We start from the raw sequence: 20,019 nt of genomic DNA on the forward strand, positions 1-20,019 counted from the left end.
GCTGTGTGACCTGGGGCGGACGGCTTTGCCTCTGTCCAAGCCACCGTGTCCTGGTCTGTGAAATCAGCATGACAGGCCTCACTGGATTGTTAGGAGCACCTACAGTCAGAGGCACAGAGTGAGTGCTTCATAGAGGAATCTGCAGTTATGGAGGGGGCTACTCCTGGGGGGTGCTGTGGGGTCTTGGGAAATGTCTCTTGTGTTAGGCTTCTCCCGGGACCTTGTCAGGCTGAGAAGTATTGGGCAGTGTGAGAGACAGTCCCCTTTTCCTGGGGAAAAGGAAAGTAATATACTTCCAAGGGGAATATGCAGCCATCTTGCTATAGTATTAGAACAATCTTTTCTCTCTCTTTCTTTCAAATTGCTTTCTGTTCCTGCCAAAGAGGACCCAGTCCTAGCTCCCCCGGGGTCTCTTTGTGTCTTAGCCCCCTTCACTCAGGATGCAAGGACCACTGTCGTCTCAAATGCTCCATGAGTCTGGTGTGCTGCAGGGACTAAATCTTCCCACGCATTAACCCACGGGCCGGGATTATCTGGGCTCCCTGTCTTTGGCTGCTCAGAGCAAATTAACTACACAGCTAATCAGTCTGCACAGAAGCAGATAGTAACCCGTGTGTGTGTGTGTGTGTGTGTGTGTGTGCGCGGTGGGGGAGGTGTGGATGCTGTGGCAAAATCGATCCTTAAAACTAGCAGTGCAGAGCACAGCCAGTGTGCTCAGTGTCATTTATATCCATCCTGCGCAAAGAAGGACTTGGAACCAGGGTTTTTCCCCCTATTTGCCACTGAATGCGGCACTTCCTTTGGCAACTCGGGCAGTCATGGTTATGGGTGTATCCTGCCCAGTACTCAGAGAGGATTTTGTCCAGTATTTCCCAAAGCAGGCTGTGGGATGGAATTCAATCAAACAGGCATGGGAATTCCTGGGTTAAATAGGTTTCTTTATCACAGGAATTATCAGAGTCTTTACTATACGCTAACGTGTGTTGAGAATCAATAAGAGAGGAGTCTGCGTGGCTCTGAAATTTGCTTGACCAAGGAATTCTTTTGAGCATGTGTGTGTGAGTGTGTAGCACCTCAGGGTAGCGGAGTTCCCTTCAGGGACACTATTTTGACCAATATCCTACTTTTACATGGGAGAAAAGAGGCCCACTGAAGTGGAATAATTTCTTTGCTCACAGTTTCTGAGGGGCTATTTCCAAAGGCTAATGTATATACTAATAAAAGACAGAATGATATTGATATCTATCCCTTCCTTAAGTAGCTTCTTCATTTAGAGATGAAGGGTCACAGGACATGGGGGAGGAACTGTTTCACCAAGTGAAAAACAGACTAGGGATATATTTTAAAATGGACACATATGAGGGTAAGAGGGAAAGATGAAAGGAAGAAGCAAAGAATGCAGGCAGGGGACACAAAATATTTAAAGTGGCAAAAATCCATTTTGAAAAGTGATGAGATGTGAATGGTGCTGGGCCCTCATATTCCTGGCTCCTGACATGGCTGAGAAAATACCCCTCCACGCATTTTGGAGGCAGCATCGGTATTTGGCAAAGTTGAAGCCAAAGATGAAAACCTAAGCATTAGTTGCAATCAGAGGTTCTCACCTCTGTGCTGTTCACCTCTGACATCCAAGAAGCCGTCTTGTACTGAGCCTCTTCTCTAGAGCCATTACCTACAGTATTACCATGTTCTAAACAGCTATAGACACTATGGTGGTCAATGACCGCCACCTTGAATAAAGAGATTACTGACTCCTTAATGGTCTTTGTCATTATTGATAGAATCAACTGATATTAAAAGACAGCTACTAGCCTACAGCTGGCATATATGAAACCCTCAATAAAAATTTGTTCAATAAAGAGAGCATCTGCAAAATTATTTTGACATTAAAAGGGTCCTTCCTTCTTGAGGAGGTGGGGTCCTGGGACCAAACGATGCTTTCCTCTGTACCCATGAACTTCACTTCCATGACAGACATGGTTGGCCCAGGTACCCATTCTGTCCTCTGAGTCTGTATGTCCATCATCACTTCCTGTCCTTCTATCCTGATGGTCCATGGAGCCACTGAGCCCCAGGGATGGCAGGAAGTGAGCACAGAGTGCTCGTCTGATTCTGAGTGCCCAGCCGGGTGCCTGCACGCAGCAGGTCATCATCAGGTAAGCCCGGAGAGACTCAAGGACTTCAAACAAGTGAATCAGGTGGACTTCAGGCCTTTGAATCCAGTGAGTTCCACAGCCTGGAGGCACAACTCTGCCCACCCTCTCCTCAGGGTGTGTATCTCTCCAGCCCTGATGTCCATCAGCCAGTCCCTCCCTTCTTCATCACGTGTAGGATTTGCTGATATTAGCCCCCTCGGTCCACTTCTAAATCGCACTCCTTTCTCACAGTCAACCTGACCCCCACTCCACTAAGCTGGATTTTGTGGTTCTGAGAATCATGCAGGACACCCAGCAACCTCCTCCCCACCTCCCTACCCCTTCCACCCACAGCCGGAAGTTGCTGCGACAAACACATTTGCACGGGGTCACTCTGGAGGCTGTGATCCGACATTTTAAATCACCCACCGTGGGCAGTACCTCAGGAACGACCAGCTCACCTGAGACGAGTGGGTGTGTAAAGGGGTAAGGAGGAAGACAGGGGTGCTACCAAGACCTGGGGGCACGGTTGGCAGGGAGAGCCACACAGAAGAGCAGGGTCAAGGGTTAACGGGCAGGTTTGGTTGGGGGGATCCTGACCCTTAGAAGTGGCTCTCCCAAGTGGAGCCGACCTTCTGCTGGCTGTGGGCATCCCTCGGGCCGTGCCTGCAGCTAGAGGTCAGAACTTGGCAGCACGCTCCTGCTCTGAGCCTCCTTGGGGTGGCACTAGGGCTAGAGGTGGTGGGAGATATCAGTGATCTGCCTTTCCTTGCTGGTGCTTCGTTCTTTGAGATGACATTCAAATCCTCTTTAATCATCAAGGGAGAGAGATACCTTTGCCTGCAAGTCCTCGGACTTGCCAAGTGAAGGGTTCCCAGATTCCCTTTACAAGGAGGTCACAATACTTTCTTGTCCTCAAGCCCCAGGAATCTCCAGTGGGAAAGCCAGAGCTATGCCTCTGCCCAAAGTGTGATACCATGTGTTCCCTGTTTGACGTCTGCCAGAGGCACTGCTTCCCAGCACTCCTCGGCCTTGCTGGGTGCTGGTGGGAAAGCCAAGGCTGGTGCCCAGACCTGGCAGAGATGCCTGCATAGCTGGCGGCATTTGCTCTGAACAACTCACCCTCCCCTTGGCACTCAGGGCTTCTCAAAGGGGACCATCAGGATAAACAGCACAGCAGGCTGGAGAGAGCATGGAATCAGGAGCCACCAGACCTGAGCTCTAGTCCCAGCTCTCTCACTTCCTGTGTGCCTCGGCAAGTCACAGGACCACCCTGAGCCACTGTTTTCCCATCTCCAGAATGGGGTGAGATCTGTACCATCTACTTCATAGGGTGGTTGTGAGAAACGTGAAAACTCTGGGGAGGAGGGCGATAATGCAGATGAGGATTATCATGAGGTGGGGTTAGTTCTCTCTCCCCCTCCCCCAGCCCCCTTCTTCCTGCCAGGTGTGCTCAGGTGCATACACACTCATCTTCTGAAGGAGTTAGAGCGGATTCCTCTTAGATGCTGAGAGAGGTCACCCAGAGGTCACCCAGAGGAACAGTGTGGAGGCTCCTAAGGATGCGGTTTCTAAACTGAGCCTGAGTGAAGGCGTGGACTGGAGTAGGCCTGACCTTCCGAGGTTTCCGCCGCCACTTGGGGTCCTCGTGAGGGGAGTGTTCTGTCCTGGTCTTGCTGTGGCAGAGAGGTTGTCAGTCTTTCTCTGTTTTCCTGGGGGTAGGGAGGGTACAGGTCTTCCCCGTGGTCCTCACAGTCCAGTGGCAACTACAGGAAGGCAGGTCCTAACTCAGGGGTCTGCTCTGCGCCAGTTTCCAGGGTCCAGGCCTCTTGAAGACCCCAGCAGTGACAGGAGTGGACAGCTGGACTCCGGGCTCGCCCAGTGTGCTGTGTTTTATAAATTTTCTCTGTCCGAGATGTTCTAGCCTAGCCTGAGGAGTTCATGTTGCAGATGCTGAGGTTAGAGGGGGTTGGCTGCCCTAAGCAGGTTGTCTAATGCCGCCAATCAGGGCTGGGCGTGGGTGGGTCCACTTAGGTTTCTTCACTCCCCCTAGCTCTAGCCCTTTAACCATAACATGTATGCAGCACCTTCCTAAACACCCCAGCACTCTACTTTGATAGTAAAACTACAAGGTCAGGATGTCCGCATTTGAGAGATGAGGACAGTGGGGTTCAGAACGGGTGGATGCAGAGTGACCTGCCCCAAGTCAGTGGGTTGAGTGAGTGACGCAGCCGGCATGAAAGTCCCCCCGCCGTGCTTGTCCCTAGTTTTGGTTTTCCACAATCAGCAGGCCATAAAAATAGGTACAGCCTGGAGAAGCTGTTGCACAAGCCTTGCACAGCTCCCTGGGGCTGGGCGCAGCCGTCAGCCGCCTTCTGTCCCCTCTCTCCCGCCTTTCCCCCAGATCCCAGCCATGGGCCGACTCCCTCGGTCCCGCTGAGTATGTTGCTTCCCAGGCTGCCCACCCTGGCTCCTTCCTCCCCCTGCTCCGTCCCCCGGCACAGCTACTGGGAAAGGCTGGTTCTCACTCACCGGGCGAGGGCGCGTCTCTCGGAGGAAGGACTTGAGGTCTCCTCCCGCCATGAGCTCCAGCAGGATAAACCGGGGCAGGGCTTGCAGGCTCACCCCGATACAGCGCACGATGTTCTGGTGGTTGAACTTGCTGCAGAGCAGAGGGGAGTAACCGAATTTAACTGAGCTGAGCCTGGGAAAATCTTAAGTGGGCAAAGCCGGGCACAGACTTATGCTTTCAGAAGCCACATTTTGTAAATGCTTTCTGTAAATGCGGGAAGCAGGGGTCCCCGGCTGGGCCTAAGCAGAGGATAATCCGGTGGCTGAGCAGCTGGAAGAACCAGAGGGCGGGTCTGGCGGGAGTTCAGTCTGCTTGAAAGAACTTGCTTGGGGGTGAGGGGGTGGAGGAGGAACTTGGGTGAGAAGGTGAGGCGGGGGGAGAGGAGGGCTTCGAGGCTGGGGCGCGGACGGCTGGCCAGGATTCACGTTTGGGGTTTGGGTTTTCAGAGGAAGGCCTCAGGCGGAAGCTGCAGGAACTGCTTCCCCAAGGGACTGCACGAGACCTGCCAGGTGACCGTGTGTGGAAGAGAACAAGGAAGAGGGCCACGGATCCCACTGTGGGCTCCTCGTGGGGGCTGTGAGATTCGGGTTTTCTTGTTAACGTGATCCTAGCGGGACACGTGAGGCAGCGGGGCCAGGGAACTCCACGTGGGCGCACGCGTGCAGAGGTGACACACGGGGGGACTGTACACCCAAATATAATGCTGCTTAGTTACTGCCAAGTAGGGAGATGGAGTGACTTGGGTCTCCTTCCGTCTACTCTTCTACTTTCCAGGTTTTATTCAATAATCACATATTACATGCTCAATCAGAAAATGCGTCATTTTTAAAGCAGGAGCTGAGCCTGCTGCTATCCTCCTATGGACCCAGCGCACCACACACACTGCTCTGGACTCGTTCCCTCTGCCACTTCTGTCAGGGGCAGACCTCGGGCCGCCCCCGCCTCCAGGATGTTTGAGGTTCCCCAGGGCACCAGGAGGCCATGAGCCTGGCCAGATCTCAAGGTCCAACATCTGCTGTCAGAGCCCCGGACACTGAGACTCCCAGTGGGGGGCCCCAGATCCACCAACTGAAGGGTCAGGCCAGCTGGGTGGACCAGGGCGGGCGCCTTCCATCACTTGGGGGGCCATTTCCTTTACATGAGAGCTGAGAGCTGGGGTTGGCAAAGCACCTGGATTGTATCTTCTACTGTCAACAACCAGCATGCTCTGTTTCTTAAGAAAAGGGGGAAAAGAACCAGTTGGTGATACAGGGATGCTGATTGAAGGCGGAGTGATATCGATTGGATTCTTTTTCTAAGACAGCCATCTGGGGGCTGGTTCCACTCTGGTAAGACGTGCTAAGAATTTACGGAGTCTCCTGTTGGAGAGGGAGGGGTACGCTGCAGGACAACCCTGTTTCCCTCAGAGATGTGCCTGTTAGAAACATCTCGTGTCCCTTACAGGCTTGGGGCAGTGGTGTGAGGTGTCTCCCTGTGTCATTACCTGATGATCAGGGCTTCCATGAGGAAATCCAGTTCGTCCTGTTCGGAACACACCTCAGGCAGCGTCTGGGCACAGAAGGGAGGGTGGGAAGGAGAAGGAGGCTGTGAGCCGCAGAGGTCAGAGGCTGTCAGCAGAGCCACACTTACAGAGACCCCTGGCCAAGGTCAGGCCCACAGGGGAGCCGCCTCTTACCTTTACAGCCACTTGCAGGGGGCTCGGGTCGCTGGGCATTCCAGACACCTGACCTTCATACACCTCCCCAAACGCGCCGTGGCCCAGACCCCTGTTCAGAGAGAAGGCGAGATGAGACAGGGGCACATTTAGTGGACGCACACGGGAGCCAGGGGGTCACGCACACCCTTAAGGGTAATGCCCTCAGTCTGGCTTTGCTCGTCGGTCCTGGGCCTCCATTGCTTTACCCGACAAGAAAGTTTCCAAGCCAGGATTCAGGACACTGGCTGGACATTCCTTCTGTGAACACTTACTGAGCCTCTAATATTTGCCAGGGACCTAGAGGGGACTAAGACTAAGTCCCCTAGAGGGGACTAAGGCTAAGCCTGCCAGGGAGGCTTGTGCTCCCTGGGGCCGGGGGTGAGGGGCATAGACAGCTGGCGGACACCCCCTGGAGTGTGCTTGGTGAATGACAGACACGTGCACAGGGTGCTCTGGGAGCAGGGCCTGGGGAGGGGCACTTGGGTGGATTTTGAGGGGCGCCCCATTCCTCCCATCTAATCCTCCTCTCATTGTACCAACCCCATGTGTATATGGGGTGTTGAACAAGCAAACACCCCCACAATGGCCTGGAACACTGAACCTTCTCCCCCTGCGGGGGGCTGGGGGTGCCCCGAGGGGTGGATCTACTGGCTTCTTGCTGCCGGAAGAATTCGTGGTGCAGGGATGACATCCGGCCCCCTGGAGCTCTCCCTTCCCTGCCTCCCCCACACCCCCCGCTGCCCCCCAGGACAGTGATGGGCACTCACCGGATGAGGGTGATGTTTTTCCTGGGCACCTCTTTCAGGTCACTGATGGAGGAGGTCTTGCCGGCAAAACAGTAGTTGGGGTTGTAGTCGGTCATGATGGTGGAGGTGCGGAGTTTGCTCAGCTTGTACTCGGGGCTCTGCAGTTCCATCTGCATGGCTTGCAGCTCCTGGTGCTTCCGGCGGTACACTGCAGACACATGGAGGTCAGCGCAAGGTGGCCCGGGCCAGGCAGCCAGGCCACCTCCTCCAGGAAGCCTTCCTGGATCTCCAGCTCCTCCACAGGGATCTAAATCTTTCCACCACACTTAGTCATACCAACAAAATGATTACAGCTGTGAAAGTGCACCTTTAATTGAAAGATGAAAGTAAATGTAAAGCTTAAAATCATATGAATGGAAAACATTTAATTGTATCATGCAGGGGCAGAGGCACATTAGCTTGGGTCCTCTGAGAAGCAGACCCAAGACAGGATTAAACATGCAAGGATTTTATTAGCGGAAATGCCTGAGAGAGATAATTGGGAGGGAACCCAGGAAGGCTGGGAAACCACCATATGGTGCTGAAAGTCTGACCCCATGTGAAGGACAGGGTGAGGGAAGGTTGAGCAAAGACCCTAGACGGCCATTCAGTCTAAAGAAGTTCCAGCAAGGCTCTTGCTAGGTTCTGGATCCCAAGTCGGCTATTAGAGGAGTCCCGTGTCTCCAGGAGGGGGCCTGCCTTAGCAGCTCTGCTCTGCCCAGGCGCTGGGTGGGGCAAGCATGGCAATGGATTTGGGAGTACAGCTGGGGTTCTTGGTCACCTGTGTTTCCTACAGTTGAAGAACCGCCAAGCCACATAGCTGGAGACCGTCACAGAGTGAAAGGTCTCTAAACTGGGTCTAAGCTGGTGCCTGAGGACCTGAGTTCTAATTCTGCCTTTTGTTACTTACAAGCTGTGACACTGACAAGTGACACGTGACCTCTTTGGATCTCAGTCTCCTTCTCTGTAAGCAGGGACCATAACTCCTGCCCTGTCTCCTAAAGCCCCACTCCCCATCCCCTAGGTTTGTGACAATGAAATGAATTCACCAACATAAAATGGTTTTGGAGGGAATTCCCTGACGGTCCAGTGGTTAGGACATGGTGCACTCACTGCCGGGGTGTGGGTTCAATCCCTGGTCAGGGAACTAAAATCCCACAAGCTGTGCAGTGCCACGAAAAAAAATAAAGAAAGAAAGGAAGGAAGGAGGGAAGAAAGAAAGAAGGAGGAAAGAAAGAAAGGAGGAAAGAAATGGTTTTGGAAAGTTCTAAACAGCTCTCCCAGTACAAGTGACCACTGTCACTGTTACTGCTACGTGTGAGAACATTCTATATATAAGGCAGACGCCATGGGAGGTGATTCACAGGGCAGGGCCAGGCCAAGTGAGTCAACTCCTGTGCGCTCAGTTCCTCCACTGTGAAATACGCCAACCGTGATCCTAGGGTTCTTTGAGGGTTTGGTGAACTAAAATGTGTCAGTCACCCATCGTGTGGTAGGTGTGCAACCAGTTAGCTCTCATCATCCTGCTCTTTGCAGGATGGCATCGTGGGGATCACATTAGCTGCCACCTCCCTGTCCACCCCAGATTCCCTGCCTTCGAGGGGCTGGCCTGAAAGTGCTGCCCGGAGCTGAGCCTTTCCTTCTGCTTCCCCTCAGGTCCCTGCCCACCTGTCCCGGGCATTTCCAGCAGGGAGAGCCTGGCTGGACCACACAGAGCCCTCTGCGACCTGCAGGTCATCACCCCTTGGCTCACGGGCCTAATGGGAAACACTCAGAAACCAGCTCTGCATTCTCTGCGTGGGGTGGGGAAGGGCGGGCTGGAGGCATGACACAGGAAGCGAGCCAGACTAGAAGAGCCCGCTGAAGCCCAGGTCTGATGAGAGCTGAAAGGGAGGTCTGGGGTGGGGCTGACATTTAGCGTTCTGAAGGGTGCCCCCTCCTTGAGCAACCAGGAGGCTATGCCCAGGGCTGAGGTTCAGAGTCGGGGGCTCCTAGGAACCAGGGATGTGCAGGGGGGTGGAGTGAGGGGGCCTTCTGTTTTGGCTTGGCTTGGGCTGCACTCATCACTACCCACCCAGAGTGAAACCTCAGCATCCATGGCACAGCCTGAGATGCTATTCTGTTCTGCCAGATCTGCCTTCCCTGCCCCGCTTTGAAAGTGCTGGGGCTCTGGGACACTCACCGATCATGATGCCAGAGAAAGCCAGGACGAGGGCGGCCACGAGGGCAGAGGTCACGACGGAGAGGATCAGCGAGAGTGGCAGGTGGGGCTCCGGGGTGGGCGACACTGGAAGACAGGTCCCCACGGGGCACCGATGACCACACGGATTCTCCTCTGAGCTGGCCCCAAGTCAGAAAGACCCTCCCCAGCCTTGGACACCTGGACCACCATCCTTTTCAGAGGATCAGGGCATGAAGCAGGTTTGTCCTGGTTTTACAACTTTCAACAGTAGCTTTTGTGGGGAGGGAATATGTAAAAGGGATAAATATCAAAATCTGGACATTGACCCAAAACATCAAATGTGCATGACAGGATGAGGATGAAAGGTGAGCCAACAGTGGCTGGAGAAGAGATTCAGGCACCTTAGATGACTACAAACTCAGTACGACCCAGCGACAGAGTGTCCCGGTCAGTTAGACTCTAGAGGCTGAATTGATTCTCTGTCCGCGAGCGCTCCGGACCCGGCGCATGGGAGGGAGGGCCTGGGTGCACACTGGCATCAACCACACCGAGGCACCGTGCCTGGGCCCGGACACTGCATTTCACAAGGGACGTTGACAACTGGAACACCAGGATGGGAAGGAGGCATAAACCTGTGTCCCATATGAATGGATGGAAATAGATGGGCAGTGCTGTGTTCAGACGCTGCGCCTGAAGGGCCACTGTGAGCAGGGAGCCCGGGAGTGGAAGCTGGAAGGAACAGGTCTGGCTCTGTGACGCCCCGATGGGACACTGTGCCTTAGGAGTACTGAGGTCCCTGGTGCTGGGGTGGCCAGTGGAGATGGGCCGGTCCCCTGGTGGGGATGTTGGGGTCGCATCCGGGATTAGGGGTGGGACTAGGTGACTTGCGACTCCTTCCCGAGCCGTGACCCACCTTTCACACACAGGTCCCTCTACCCATCAGCAGAGCACTGGTGCTGGGGGCAGACAGGGGTGTCAGGAAGTTTACAAAACTGCATCTGAGGTGTCCCAGAACCAAAGAAACCAGCTGTGGCTCAAGCTCTGGGCTCCCTCCCCCACCCCCTTACCTATGCAGGAGACACCATCCTCGGCCAGCACTGTCCCGTGGTCGCAGAAGCAGATGACCCTGTGGCTCTCGGGGTCCATGTGGCACTCATCTACCTCACAGTGGCTGCAGTTCAGGTAATGCTTAATATTCACTTCCCCATGGCCCTCCATCACTGGTGAGAAGGAGGGAGGGTCAGCCTCGGGCGGAGGCCGCCCTGCACCCCCCCCCCAGGCTCTGCACTCTGTCTGCAGCTGGTCAGGGAGGGTTCTCTGGTCCCTGCTCCTACGTCCCATTGCCACTGGGAGTGTTGCCTGTGCAGGAAAGTCCACAGCGCATCTGGTGAGGGGAACTCAGACAGAGGACAGGCAGGCAAGTGGGAGGGTCCACACGAGGGTCACTTAGGTTGGCTGCTACAGGTACCGGGCCTATTACTGTTGCATTTTCTAGGGCTGGCCAGTCTTCTCCTTCTGTGTCCAAATCAGATCACGCATCCTGATTTCCAGAAAACTTGGTGAGATGACCACTAAGAAGGCTTGCCCGCAAGGGACCCACAATCACACCTTTGTGTCCTGGACTCACATCAGTAGCCCTGGAGTTTTAGCTGGGAGGGTGAACTGGCTTAAGGAAGCTGGTTCTGCCACCTGGCAGAGGGGGTACCTTTTAAAGCCGGGGTGTACAGGATGCCCAGTGGATTGATGAAGGAAACCCCATCCTCCCCGTCCATCTCGGGGTCATTGTTGGAGGCTGCATTGCCACCTGTGGCAAACCAGAGGAGAGTTTAACGCAGAGAGGTGGGTGCCCAAGTCTGGACACACGTGCGCATCAGCAGGGCAAGCAGCGGGGTCAGGGAGGGGCCTCGAGGGTGGGGTGGTGGGGAGGGAAGGGAGGCTCAGGGCACAGGGGCTGCACTTGGGGCTCAGCTCAGTAGAAGCCTGGTGTGTGGGCCACTTTCTCCTCCAGGTCCGGGCCAGCTCCTGCTGGGGGGTCTCCACCACTCTGCTGGCCCCCCCACAGGAAGCAGTCCATGTTAGCAAGAGTTGGAAGAGTTCTAGTCTCCCCAGACTGGGTTGGCCCCTTGGCCCCTCTTCAGGACTGGCCGGGCAGTAGCACCGAGGAGTGGCTGTCCTGTCCCATCCGGTCAGGGTTGGGGCAGGGGGGATGGGCCCCTGTGCCTTTAGGCTCCTGTCTCTCCTTTCAGTGGAGGTTGGGTAATCTTTGGGCTCCTCCCCTTGGGCTCCTCCCACCCACCCCCCGCTTGGAAAAGAAGAGCATCTGGTCAACACAAGCATCTCACACACAGCGTAAAGCAAAACACGGACAGCACATCACAGCGCGTGCATGCATTGTGTCCTAGTCTGTGGGGATGCTTCTCAGCTTCAGAAGGCTCTTCTGCTCTGCTCTGAAGCCCAGAGGAGAGCTGGGGCCAGGGGCCAGCTGCTTGCTGAAGGGCTGGGCTGGGACTGCCCGCAGCTGCCCTCAGGACAAGCACCCATCAGCAGGGGGAATGGCGCCCTTCTGGAAGCTGGCGGGCTGGGGCAGGAAAGAGAGTGTGGGGAGTCCATGAGGCCAGAAGCTGCACACCAGGTCCTCAGGGAGCGGGCTTGGCAAGGACTCGGGCCAGGCCATCCGAAGGGAGGCACAGGGTAGAGGAGTCTGGCCTCCAAGGCTCTCAGGCCAGTGCGTCCTTGGGGGAGGCCCAGAGAAGAGGCTGGGAAGCCAAAGCCCCTTTATCATTGGCTTTGGGGGAGATCAAGAATCATATGGGATCTTGATGCTGTCCTATCGAAACCTCGAGGCAGGATGCTGGCTCGAAAGCCAACACCCTGCCTCTGGCTCGTCTGGTGGGGCTGGGAGGAAGGCGTGCACGGTCACATCACAGTCCACACTGGGGGTGGGCCAGGGGCGTGCAGGCAGGGGCCGGGGAGAGGACAGGGAGGTGAGGTGCCTAGGACTAAGTGGGGAGGGCAGTGACACCTTGAACGCAAATCATCTTTACCTATATATCCTCCGCCTCCTCCACCTGAGGAGCACCCCCCTCCACCCCCTCCGAAACCCCCTCTGGTCTCCCACCCCCACTTCTTCACGGCCTGGGGGCAGGAATGTCCTCCGGTGGCACCTTCCAGCAAAGATTTTCCAGACCAGAGCAAGGAAGTGTTATCATTCCAGCCACCTCCGCCACCTGTGGGAAGAGACGGAGAAATGCCTAGGTGAGGGTGCTGGCTGGGTTTGGGCAGCTGCTGGGCCTTGTGAAGGAAGCAGGGCTCAGTGTCTTTGAGGGGTGCTTGCCCCTGTCCAGTGCTCAGGGGGCCTGTCCTCAGTGGGGCCTGGGGCCTTCAGAGTCCACGGCCGAGTGTGCCCTTTGCCCTAGGGATAGCTGCTCTGGCCACAGTTGTGCATGTCCCGATGGGAGCACCTCGTACCCCAGCTTCTTGTCAGGCCTCTGGCTCAAAAGCCCGGCAGTGTGCTCGGTGAGGGACGGGGGAAGTGGAGGGGACAGGCAGCACGACTACTAAACTTGTGCCTCTGCCTTCCCTCTATGCCTGCCAAGTCCTGAAGCGCCCGGCCTGCGTTTCATTAACTGCTTCCCATCTCAAAGAACCAGGACCAACTGTTAAAACCCTGCCGAGGTCACGGCAGTGAAATTCCTAGCAGGAATCCTGGATTAAGGCACCAAATAACCCAAAGTGCTTTAACTGTCTACTAGGCAAGAACTTCCCCAGTCTGAGACTTGGTTTCCTCACCTGTCACTTGGAGATAATGAGACACCTCGTGGGGTGGATGTTAGGATCAAAGAAGACAGGGAGTGTATGAAATATTTTACAAACCGCCAAGTGGAGGGGTCGTTGGGCGTTTGTGAGGCAGGTCACACACAGGCAGAAGGCCTCACACTCTGATACTCAGGCAGTGTCTTGCCTGCCTGCTTCTAAGGAGCTGCTCCAAGGTCAAGAGCAAAGAGAGCTGTGGGTGGAGGTGGTGATGCTCTGGCTACAGTGGCAGCAGCTGGAGCTGTGCTTCCCAACGCCTGGGCCTGCTCTGAACTCTTGCAAACGAAATGTTCTTTACAGAGCTAGGTTGAACGTAACTGTATCTTAAGGCCACAGGCAGACCACAATACATCTCTCCCGCGGCCCTGGAAATTCCAGGACGCCCACCTTGTCTCCCCATATTGTTTTGTGTGACATTTCAAGAGGCAGTTTACTCCAGAAGACCCCAAAGCCCTTTCTGCTCCAGCAGATGATGGGAGGTGGGAACCGGGAGAAACAGCTGTGCGTGTATCTGCTGGAACCGTAAGGGTTAACCTGCCCGGAAGGGTCAACCTGCCCGGAAGGGTCCTCTGGGAGAACTTGTGGCCACGGTTCTTCTGGACCCAGAGGGGGCAGCAGAGGGACGTCTAGGTGGGGAAAGCTGCAGACAGGGATGACTATGGTGCTAGAAAGAGGGAGACAGGTTTCAGGAAATGAGGTCGAGGTCAGGAAGAAGCTTGGGTCTGGGACAGAGACAAGCAGAGCTGAAATGAGGTCCTGGACAAGTCGCGAGGAGGAAGCTACAGGACTCCAAGTGTTTGGCCTCCCTTTGCCAGCCAGAGGGTGGGTATGGGGCCAGTCAAGGTGGTTGATGTCACATGGTGCAGGGAAGGCCCTGCCCTTCCGCCGTTAGCCGAAGTGGGCTCTGCTGGCTATTCGGGGCCGCGAGCTTAGTGAATAAGTTAGGATGAGATGGGCCTGATACCAGGTGTGCCTTCCTTCCCCTACCCGGGGCACCCTACCCTTGCGTCCTGCACAGTCCCCAGCTAAGTTGGTTTCCGACCCCCACTCTATCTTGCAGCCTTCAAGCAAATGTGTGGAAAAGAAAACAATGGGCGTAAAAATAAAAACAGCAACAACAGTGTTTTAAAAAACGGATTAAGTACGAAACAGTTTGGCCATCTTGAGAAAAAAAATCCACCAACTTTCAGTGAGCTTGTTGACCCTTCTGTAAAATGAAATGATATGTTTGGAAAACCCTACAGGACTGTTCTGAATAGCACGTGTATAATAGATGTGGAAGTGCTTTGTAATTCATTACATGCTGGACGGATGTAAGGGGCACTGTAAGTATCACTGCGGTAATTCCTCGCTGTGACCGCTTCTCCTCTTCTATCTCTAGCTCTCTCTCAACTGAAGAGAAAGTCTGAGTATTTACTTTAATTCATCTCAAATCTTAAACGCCTTCAAAAATCCTCCCTCGATCTGATTGTGGAAAAAAGAAAATACAAAGATGAATGGCTGACTTCGGAGGAATCAGAGAATTCACATCCCTTTTGGTGTCTGCCTCCTATTTCTGTGTTGCTGGCTCTCATTAAGGAGATTCCAGAAAGAGATTTTCCAGCAAGGAGATGTGTGCACTGGCAACTCGGGGCCCGGGAGTATGAACAAACCACAGGGGCCCGGGGGCCTGACTCTGCCCAGATTCCTTCCACCTGCTCACATTCTGTTGCATTTGGTAAAACCCGGGGACGGTTGGGTTGGCGGTCAGACTGCTGCCGCCGGCCTCATTTTCTCAGTGACCTTCTGCAAGTCCAAACCCCGTGTTGGCAAGGGGGCCTCTGGGTCCCTAGCATGTGGCCTGCCCTTCCTCTCTGGATCCCGGTACCAATATCCAGAGCTCCCAGCATCTCAAGGGGCCAGCGACTAAGATGCCCACAGGTGTGTGATGGCGCCCGGCCGAGCTGAAGCTCACACAGTCCCGGGAGAATGTTCTGGGAGAGGGTGGGCTTGCAGCGGTTTACCTGCGGCTCCGGAATTGCCATTCAGCCCTAGAACTGAGGAGTTATTCTCCAGTCTCTCTGGGTGGAACGTGTCTGTCTTGGCTCCGTAGGCCCTGCCGCCACCGCCGGCCGCAATCATCAGGGGCACTGGCAGTCCATCCTTCATCTGCCCAGGGGAGACATTCAGAGATTGAGAAACCGAGTGGGGCTCCCTCTCTGGAGACCCCTGAGCAATTTAAATGTTTAAATGTGGCCGAGTGTTTGCTGGGCAGTGGGTGACATCTCAGTGGTCTGAGGGCCCTGATCTCATGTTACAACAACCCATCAGCTCTTCCATCCCCCCCAACCCCGGGCTTGTGTATTAGTCCAGGTTCAGTACGTGAAGCAAAAGCACTAGGAGATAGAAATGTATCTGAATATCAGGAGGCTGTTTCTACAGCCCCTTTCCTGAAGTTCCTCTCTAGCCTCAGGGGTCTGGCAGCTGGTGTGCAGAAGCAGGTCTCTCTCCTCTCCTTCCTCTCTCCTTCCTTTGCACGCTCAGGGGTCTCTGCTCTGATCCCCACAACTTCAAGATTAAGCCCTCAGCATCACTGTCCCTGCAGGAAGACCCAGCAGGAAACCTTTGCTTATTTTCGATGACATCAGAAAAGTCCACCTTAGGACAGAGGAGGGCACAGTGGGACCCTCTGGGACTCTGAAGCAGGATGGCAAAGGTCTTCGTGGTGAAATCCAGCTGGCATATCAACATGAGAAGGGCCTGTCCTTTCCTGGACAGACAGGGAACCTTATATTCCCTCTGGGCCTCGGTTTCCTCAACTTTAAATGGGGTAAGAGCACCCGAGGTGCTTCATTCCCAGGTCTGTCCTGAGGATCCAACACCAGGACACAGAGAAGGCGCTGCCCTGGGGAAGCTGGCACCCAGACCTCACCTTAAATACGTAGGTGGCTCCACCACCTCCGCCGCCCCCTCCTGCCCACTCGTGCACACTTTTGTTCACGCGGATTTCTTCTTCTATCACGTTGTTCTCTCCAATGCAGACTTTCTGGATTAGTTGGTTTGTCTGGAGAAACAAAAAGCACCTCAGGTTTGTGCCCAGGGTTCTCTACCTCCCAGCACACAGACCTTCTATGTTTAAAGATAGGGTCTGATGATCTCTCAAATAGCTTGCCATTGAATTGAGGAGACAAAAACTACACACAGATAACTGTCACTCTAGGCAGTATTGGAGAAGGACCACAGGGACAGCTTAGAAGAAAATGCATGGGAATTTGAGGAGGGAGAGTGAGGCTTTGTTGCTGGACTGGTGAGCAGGGAGGACTGCCTGGGGGAGGTGGCATTCACTTGGGCCTTGAAGGATGGGGAGATTTTTAAACACTGAGAATGGGAGAAAATTAGGACATTACAGGGGAGGAGATCAGCATGAGCCCAGAGGGAAGGAGGTGAGTGGGGTATTTGGGGGAAAAGTATAAGGAGTCTCTCTGGCTCAGAAAAGTCCATCTGAGGACAGAGAGGTGGTCCAGGGGGAGCTGTTAGGATCCTTTGGATTCTGAAGAGGGGGTGATAAAGGCCCCATGCGGTAAGACAGTGCTCGCGGGGGTGTAAATGGGAGTGGGTAGAGAGAACCTAACTGGACAGTCAGATCCTGGACAGAGGCCTTGAATACAAACAGAGAAGGAGCTGGACTTCATTCTCTAAGCAGCGAGGAGCCACTGGGGTGTTTTGAGAAGTCGCAGTCTGCAGTATCTTTTGTAAAGAGAAGAAAACAGTGGGAGGACAAACTCGGATTTTATTCCACCTGGTGTGGGCCCAGGCATCTGGGAGTCTCTGGGGACATGCTGGAAATTCCTGTGACCCAGAAGGCTGGAATCCCTGAATAAAGAGGGCAGAGTTTCAAGAATAGGCACCCTGCTTATCGGTCACAGCAGCTGAGACGAACTCTCCACGCATTGCCCTGACCTTGGAGGAAAATGACTTTTCTTTTGCTTAATAGAAAAAAGGCCAACAAAACATCACATTTTCATCGAATGTTGCTGTGTAACCAGCCAGTGGACATGGCAATTCTTCTTGAGCCACTCCTTATGCTAAAGCACTCAGGGGTGCCGGGAATGAGTACTAGAGAAATTTCCAGATAAATAGCTGAGATGCAATTTGTTTTATGGTATTTTGGATTTAATGATGGAAATAATTTGATATGTTTTAGAGTGGATTTAGTGTGGGTCTGAATTGCTACTGTGGACAGCTGACATTTCTCCTGTGTATATGCAGTGCCATCCAGGGCTGGGGCGGGGGCCGAGGGGCATGGAGTCTACTGGAAGGAAACCCTGCTAACCGCTACCTGGGGAGGGCCTGAGATGCAAGGGGCATGCTCTGAGGGCAGAACCAGGGACAGGGCGTGGAAATGTGTGCTGCCAGCTAGGCAGAGCAGAGCACAGAAGACGGTGTCCGGTCTCACTTCCTGACTGGAGATTTGCTGGGCCATCTGGCTGGATCTGCCCTCCTATATTAACTGGAGAGCTGTGGGACTGCCCCGGTGGTCCAGTGGTTAAGAATCCGCCTTCCAATGCAGGGGACGCGGGTTCGAGACCTGATCGGGGAACTAAGATCCCACATGGCACAGGGCAACTAAGCCCGCGCGCCACAACTAGAGAGAAGCCCACGCGTCGCCATGAAAGATCCCACATGCTGCAACTAAGACCCGATGCAGCCAAAAAGTCTAAATAAATAACTAAAAAAAATTGGGGAGCTGCCCAGTGCGAACCAGTGGTGCTAAGAAGGTCCATCCCCTCCGACCATGCTCCCTTTCCTCCTCTCCTCTGCCTGGCAGCAGTGGGGCCCCCACCCCTTGGGGATGTGCTCTTCCCTTGAATGGAACTTGCCGATGGCTGGAGATTGCTGGAGGGGGCAGTTGGGCTGCAGGATGGCCTTTGTCTAACTAGAGCCCAGAGTCAGCGCGTTCCCCAGTGCCCCGCGCGTTCCCCACTGCCCCCGCGGCTCAGGTGTCTCCTTTGCATGGGGTGGCGGGAGGGGAACAGTTGATTCGCTTCTCAGTCTGCATCTTGCTGGGTCTACAGCTGCATTTGGAGGAGCTGATCACTTTTCCATGATTCGCTTTTTTTTTTCTTTTGCGGTACGCGGGCCTCTCACTGCTGTGGCCTCTCCCGTTGCGGAGCACAGGCTCCAGACGTGCAGGCTCAGCGGCCATGGCTCACGGGCCCAGCCGCTCCACAGCATGTGGGATCTTCCCAGACCAGGCACGAACCCGTGTCCCCTGCATCGGCAGGCGGACTCTCAGCCACTGCGCCACCAGGGAAGCCCTAGAGGCATTTTTGATTGTCATTTCTGAGAGGTGGTTCCAGCAGCTGGAGCCCATTCCAGGCTTGGGTTGGCCAGGCACACGGGAAGAGCCACTCCACACAGAAATGCAATAGAACCAGCAGAGCTGCCAAAGCCTGCAGTTTAATTCTTGGGGTCCACTTCATTCTCTAGAAGATCCTCTCTAGACACCATTTTTCGGCCTAGGGAGGACAGGAGATTGAGGTAGTGCCTGTAAAAGGTCTTTCTCCCTTTCTCAAATGACTCCTGAGGGGCGGAGATGTGGAGCAACTGGGAAGACCAATTATTTTCCCCATGCCCATGCTATGCCTGACCCGACCAGCAGAGGGGGCTGCCCTATGTCCCTGGCTTCTTTGGAACTTCCCTGGCACATCCAAGGTTTGAGAGCAAGCAGGTTGATTAATAAAATGATAAAATGCAGCAGTTCAGAGGAACAAGTAGATTACAATTGAATTAAAAAAGGACTCAGTCCTGTGAAAAGACGTAATTGATGACAATCCAATCAAGTAAAAGTTCCTTGCGGAAGTCAATGCAATCTTTCTGCTTAGATGAAAGAATTACATTAGCACTCAATAATTCCTGTGAAAATTACAGCGGCTTGTGATGTAATGACTTAACACATTATATCAGGTTGGAAAGTCCTGATTATAGTTGCTAAATAAGAGTCCAGACATTTCTCACGCACAAGGTTGCACCTGCGCAGCTTACTCCTGTTGCTTTGTTTTCAGCCTCTAAGGTGGGGTTGGGGGTAGGGCACATACTTTACTCCTGGCTCCCAGCCTGGGGCCTAGCTCTTAGGAGCCTTGAGGTTATTCTGTGGAATTGAACTGCTTTCTCATAGCTCTTGTTCCCACACCTGTCTTCCAACTCTACTCCTGAATAAGTTTCTGGGGAAGGAGCCCTGGGTCCTGAGACCTAGAACCCAGATCCCTGCCCCGGTCCCACTCAGTGCAGAAGTTCACCCTCAAGTGAGGGCGTGGCCCGGCCCAATGCGGAGAACCCCCTGCAGAGTGCTGAGTTCCCATCAAGACAGCCAGCACCACCAGGGTCCTGCGTCCCCCAGCACAGGCAAGAGGCATGGCTGCTGCTTTATTAGTCTCCACTGTCTCCCCTTCCTGGTCATTTTAGACCACTACTGGCTTTCTTAAGTTCTGCTGTTGGAGCTCTCCCTGTTTGACAGCTGGACACCCCAGTGGGGTCAGGAACCAGAATGAAGGGTTGTCTCTGGGGCTGCAGAGGATGACAGTCTGGCTTGTCAAGTGATGTGTTATAAGTGGAAAAGGGAAAAAGGTTGTAGAAACTGAGCCCCAAGCAAGTTTGGGGCAGCAAAAATAGGAGCCAGAGTCTCTGTGCTGCATTATGAGTGACTCTGGACAAGTCCCTTCACTTCTGTGGTCTCCATGTTCTCATCTGTGAAATGGGGGTAGTGGATTACATGGTCTTTCAGCTCTGAGTCTGTGCTTAAAACACTTTAAAAATTTTAATCACACAAATAATAAATAATATGTGAATGCATTATT

At 54.1% G+C, this 20,019-nt stretch overlaps 1 protein-coding gene across 1 annotated transcript in view; it reads right to left on the reverse strand.

The window, feature by feature from the left end:
* The window catches only part of ALK (ALK receptor tyrosine kinase), a gene marked incomplete at its 5' end in the record, with an annotated part of 729,367 nt that overhangs the window by 20,863 nt on the left and 688,485 nt on the right, over positions 1–20,019 (reverse strand). Inside the window, 10 exons of the mRNA XM_082642950.1 lie at positions 4,668–4,797; positions 6,191–6,255; positions 6,383–6,473; positions 7,171–7,357; positions 9,371–9,475; positions 10,438–10,590; positions 11,076–11,174; positions 12,415–12,597; positions 15,187–15,331; positions 16,095–16,226. Of these exons, the coding sequence (XP_082499076.1) occupies positions 4,668–4,797; positions 6,191–6,255; positions 6,383–6,473; positions 7,171–7,357; positions 9,371–9,475; positions 10,438–10,590; positions 11,076–11,174; positions 12,415–12,597; positions 15,187–15,331; positions 16,095–16,226 (1,290 nt within the window). The remainder of the gene's footprint in view (positions 1–4,667; positions 4,798–6,190; positions 6,256–6,382; positions 6,474–7,170; positions 7,358–9,370; positions 9,476–10,437; positions 10,591–11,075; positions 11,175–12,414; positions 12,598–15,186; positions 15,332–16,094; positions 16,227–20,019) is intronic.

Source organism: Mesoplodon mirus (assembly GCF_964341445.2).
Source record: "Mesoplodon mirus genome assembly, chromosome: 14".
NCBI classification, from domain to species: domain Eukaryota; kingdom Metazoa; phylum Chordata; class Mammalia; order Artiodactyla; family Ziphiidae; genus Mesoplodon; species Mesoplodon mirus.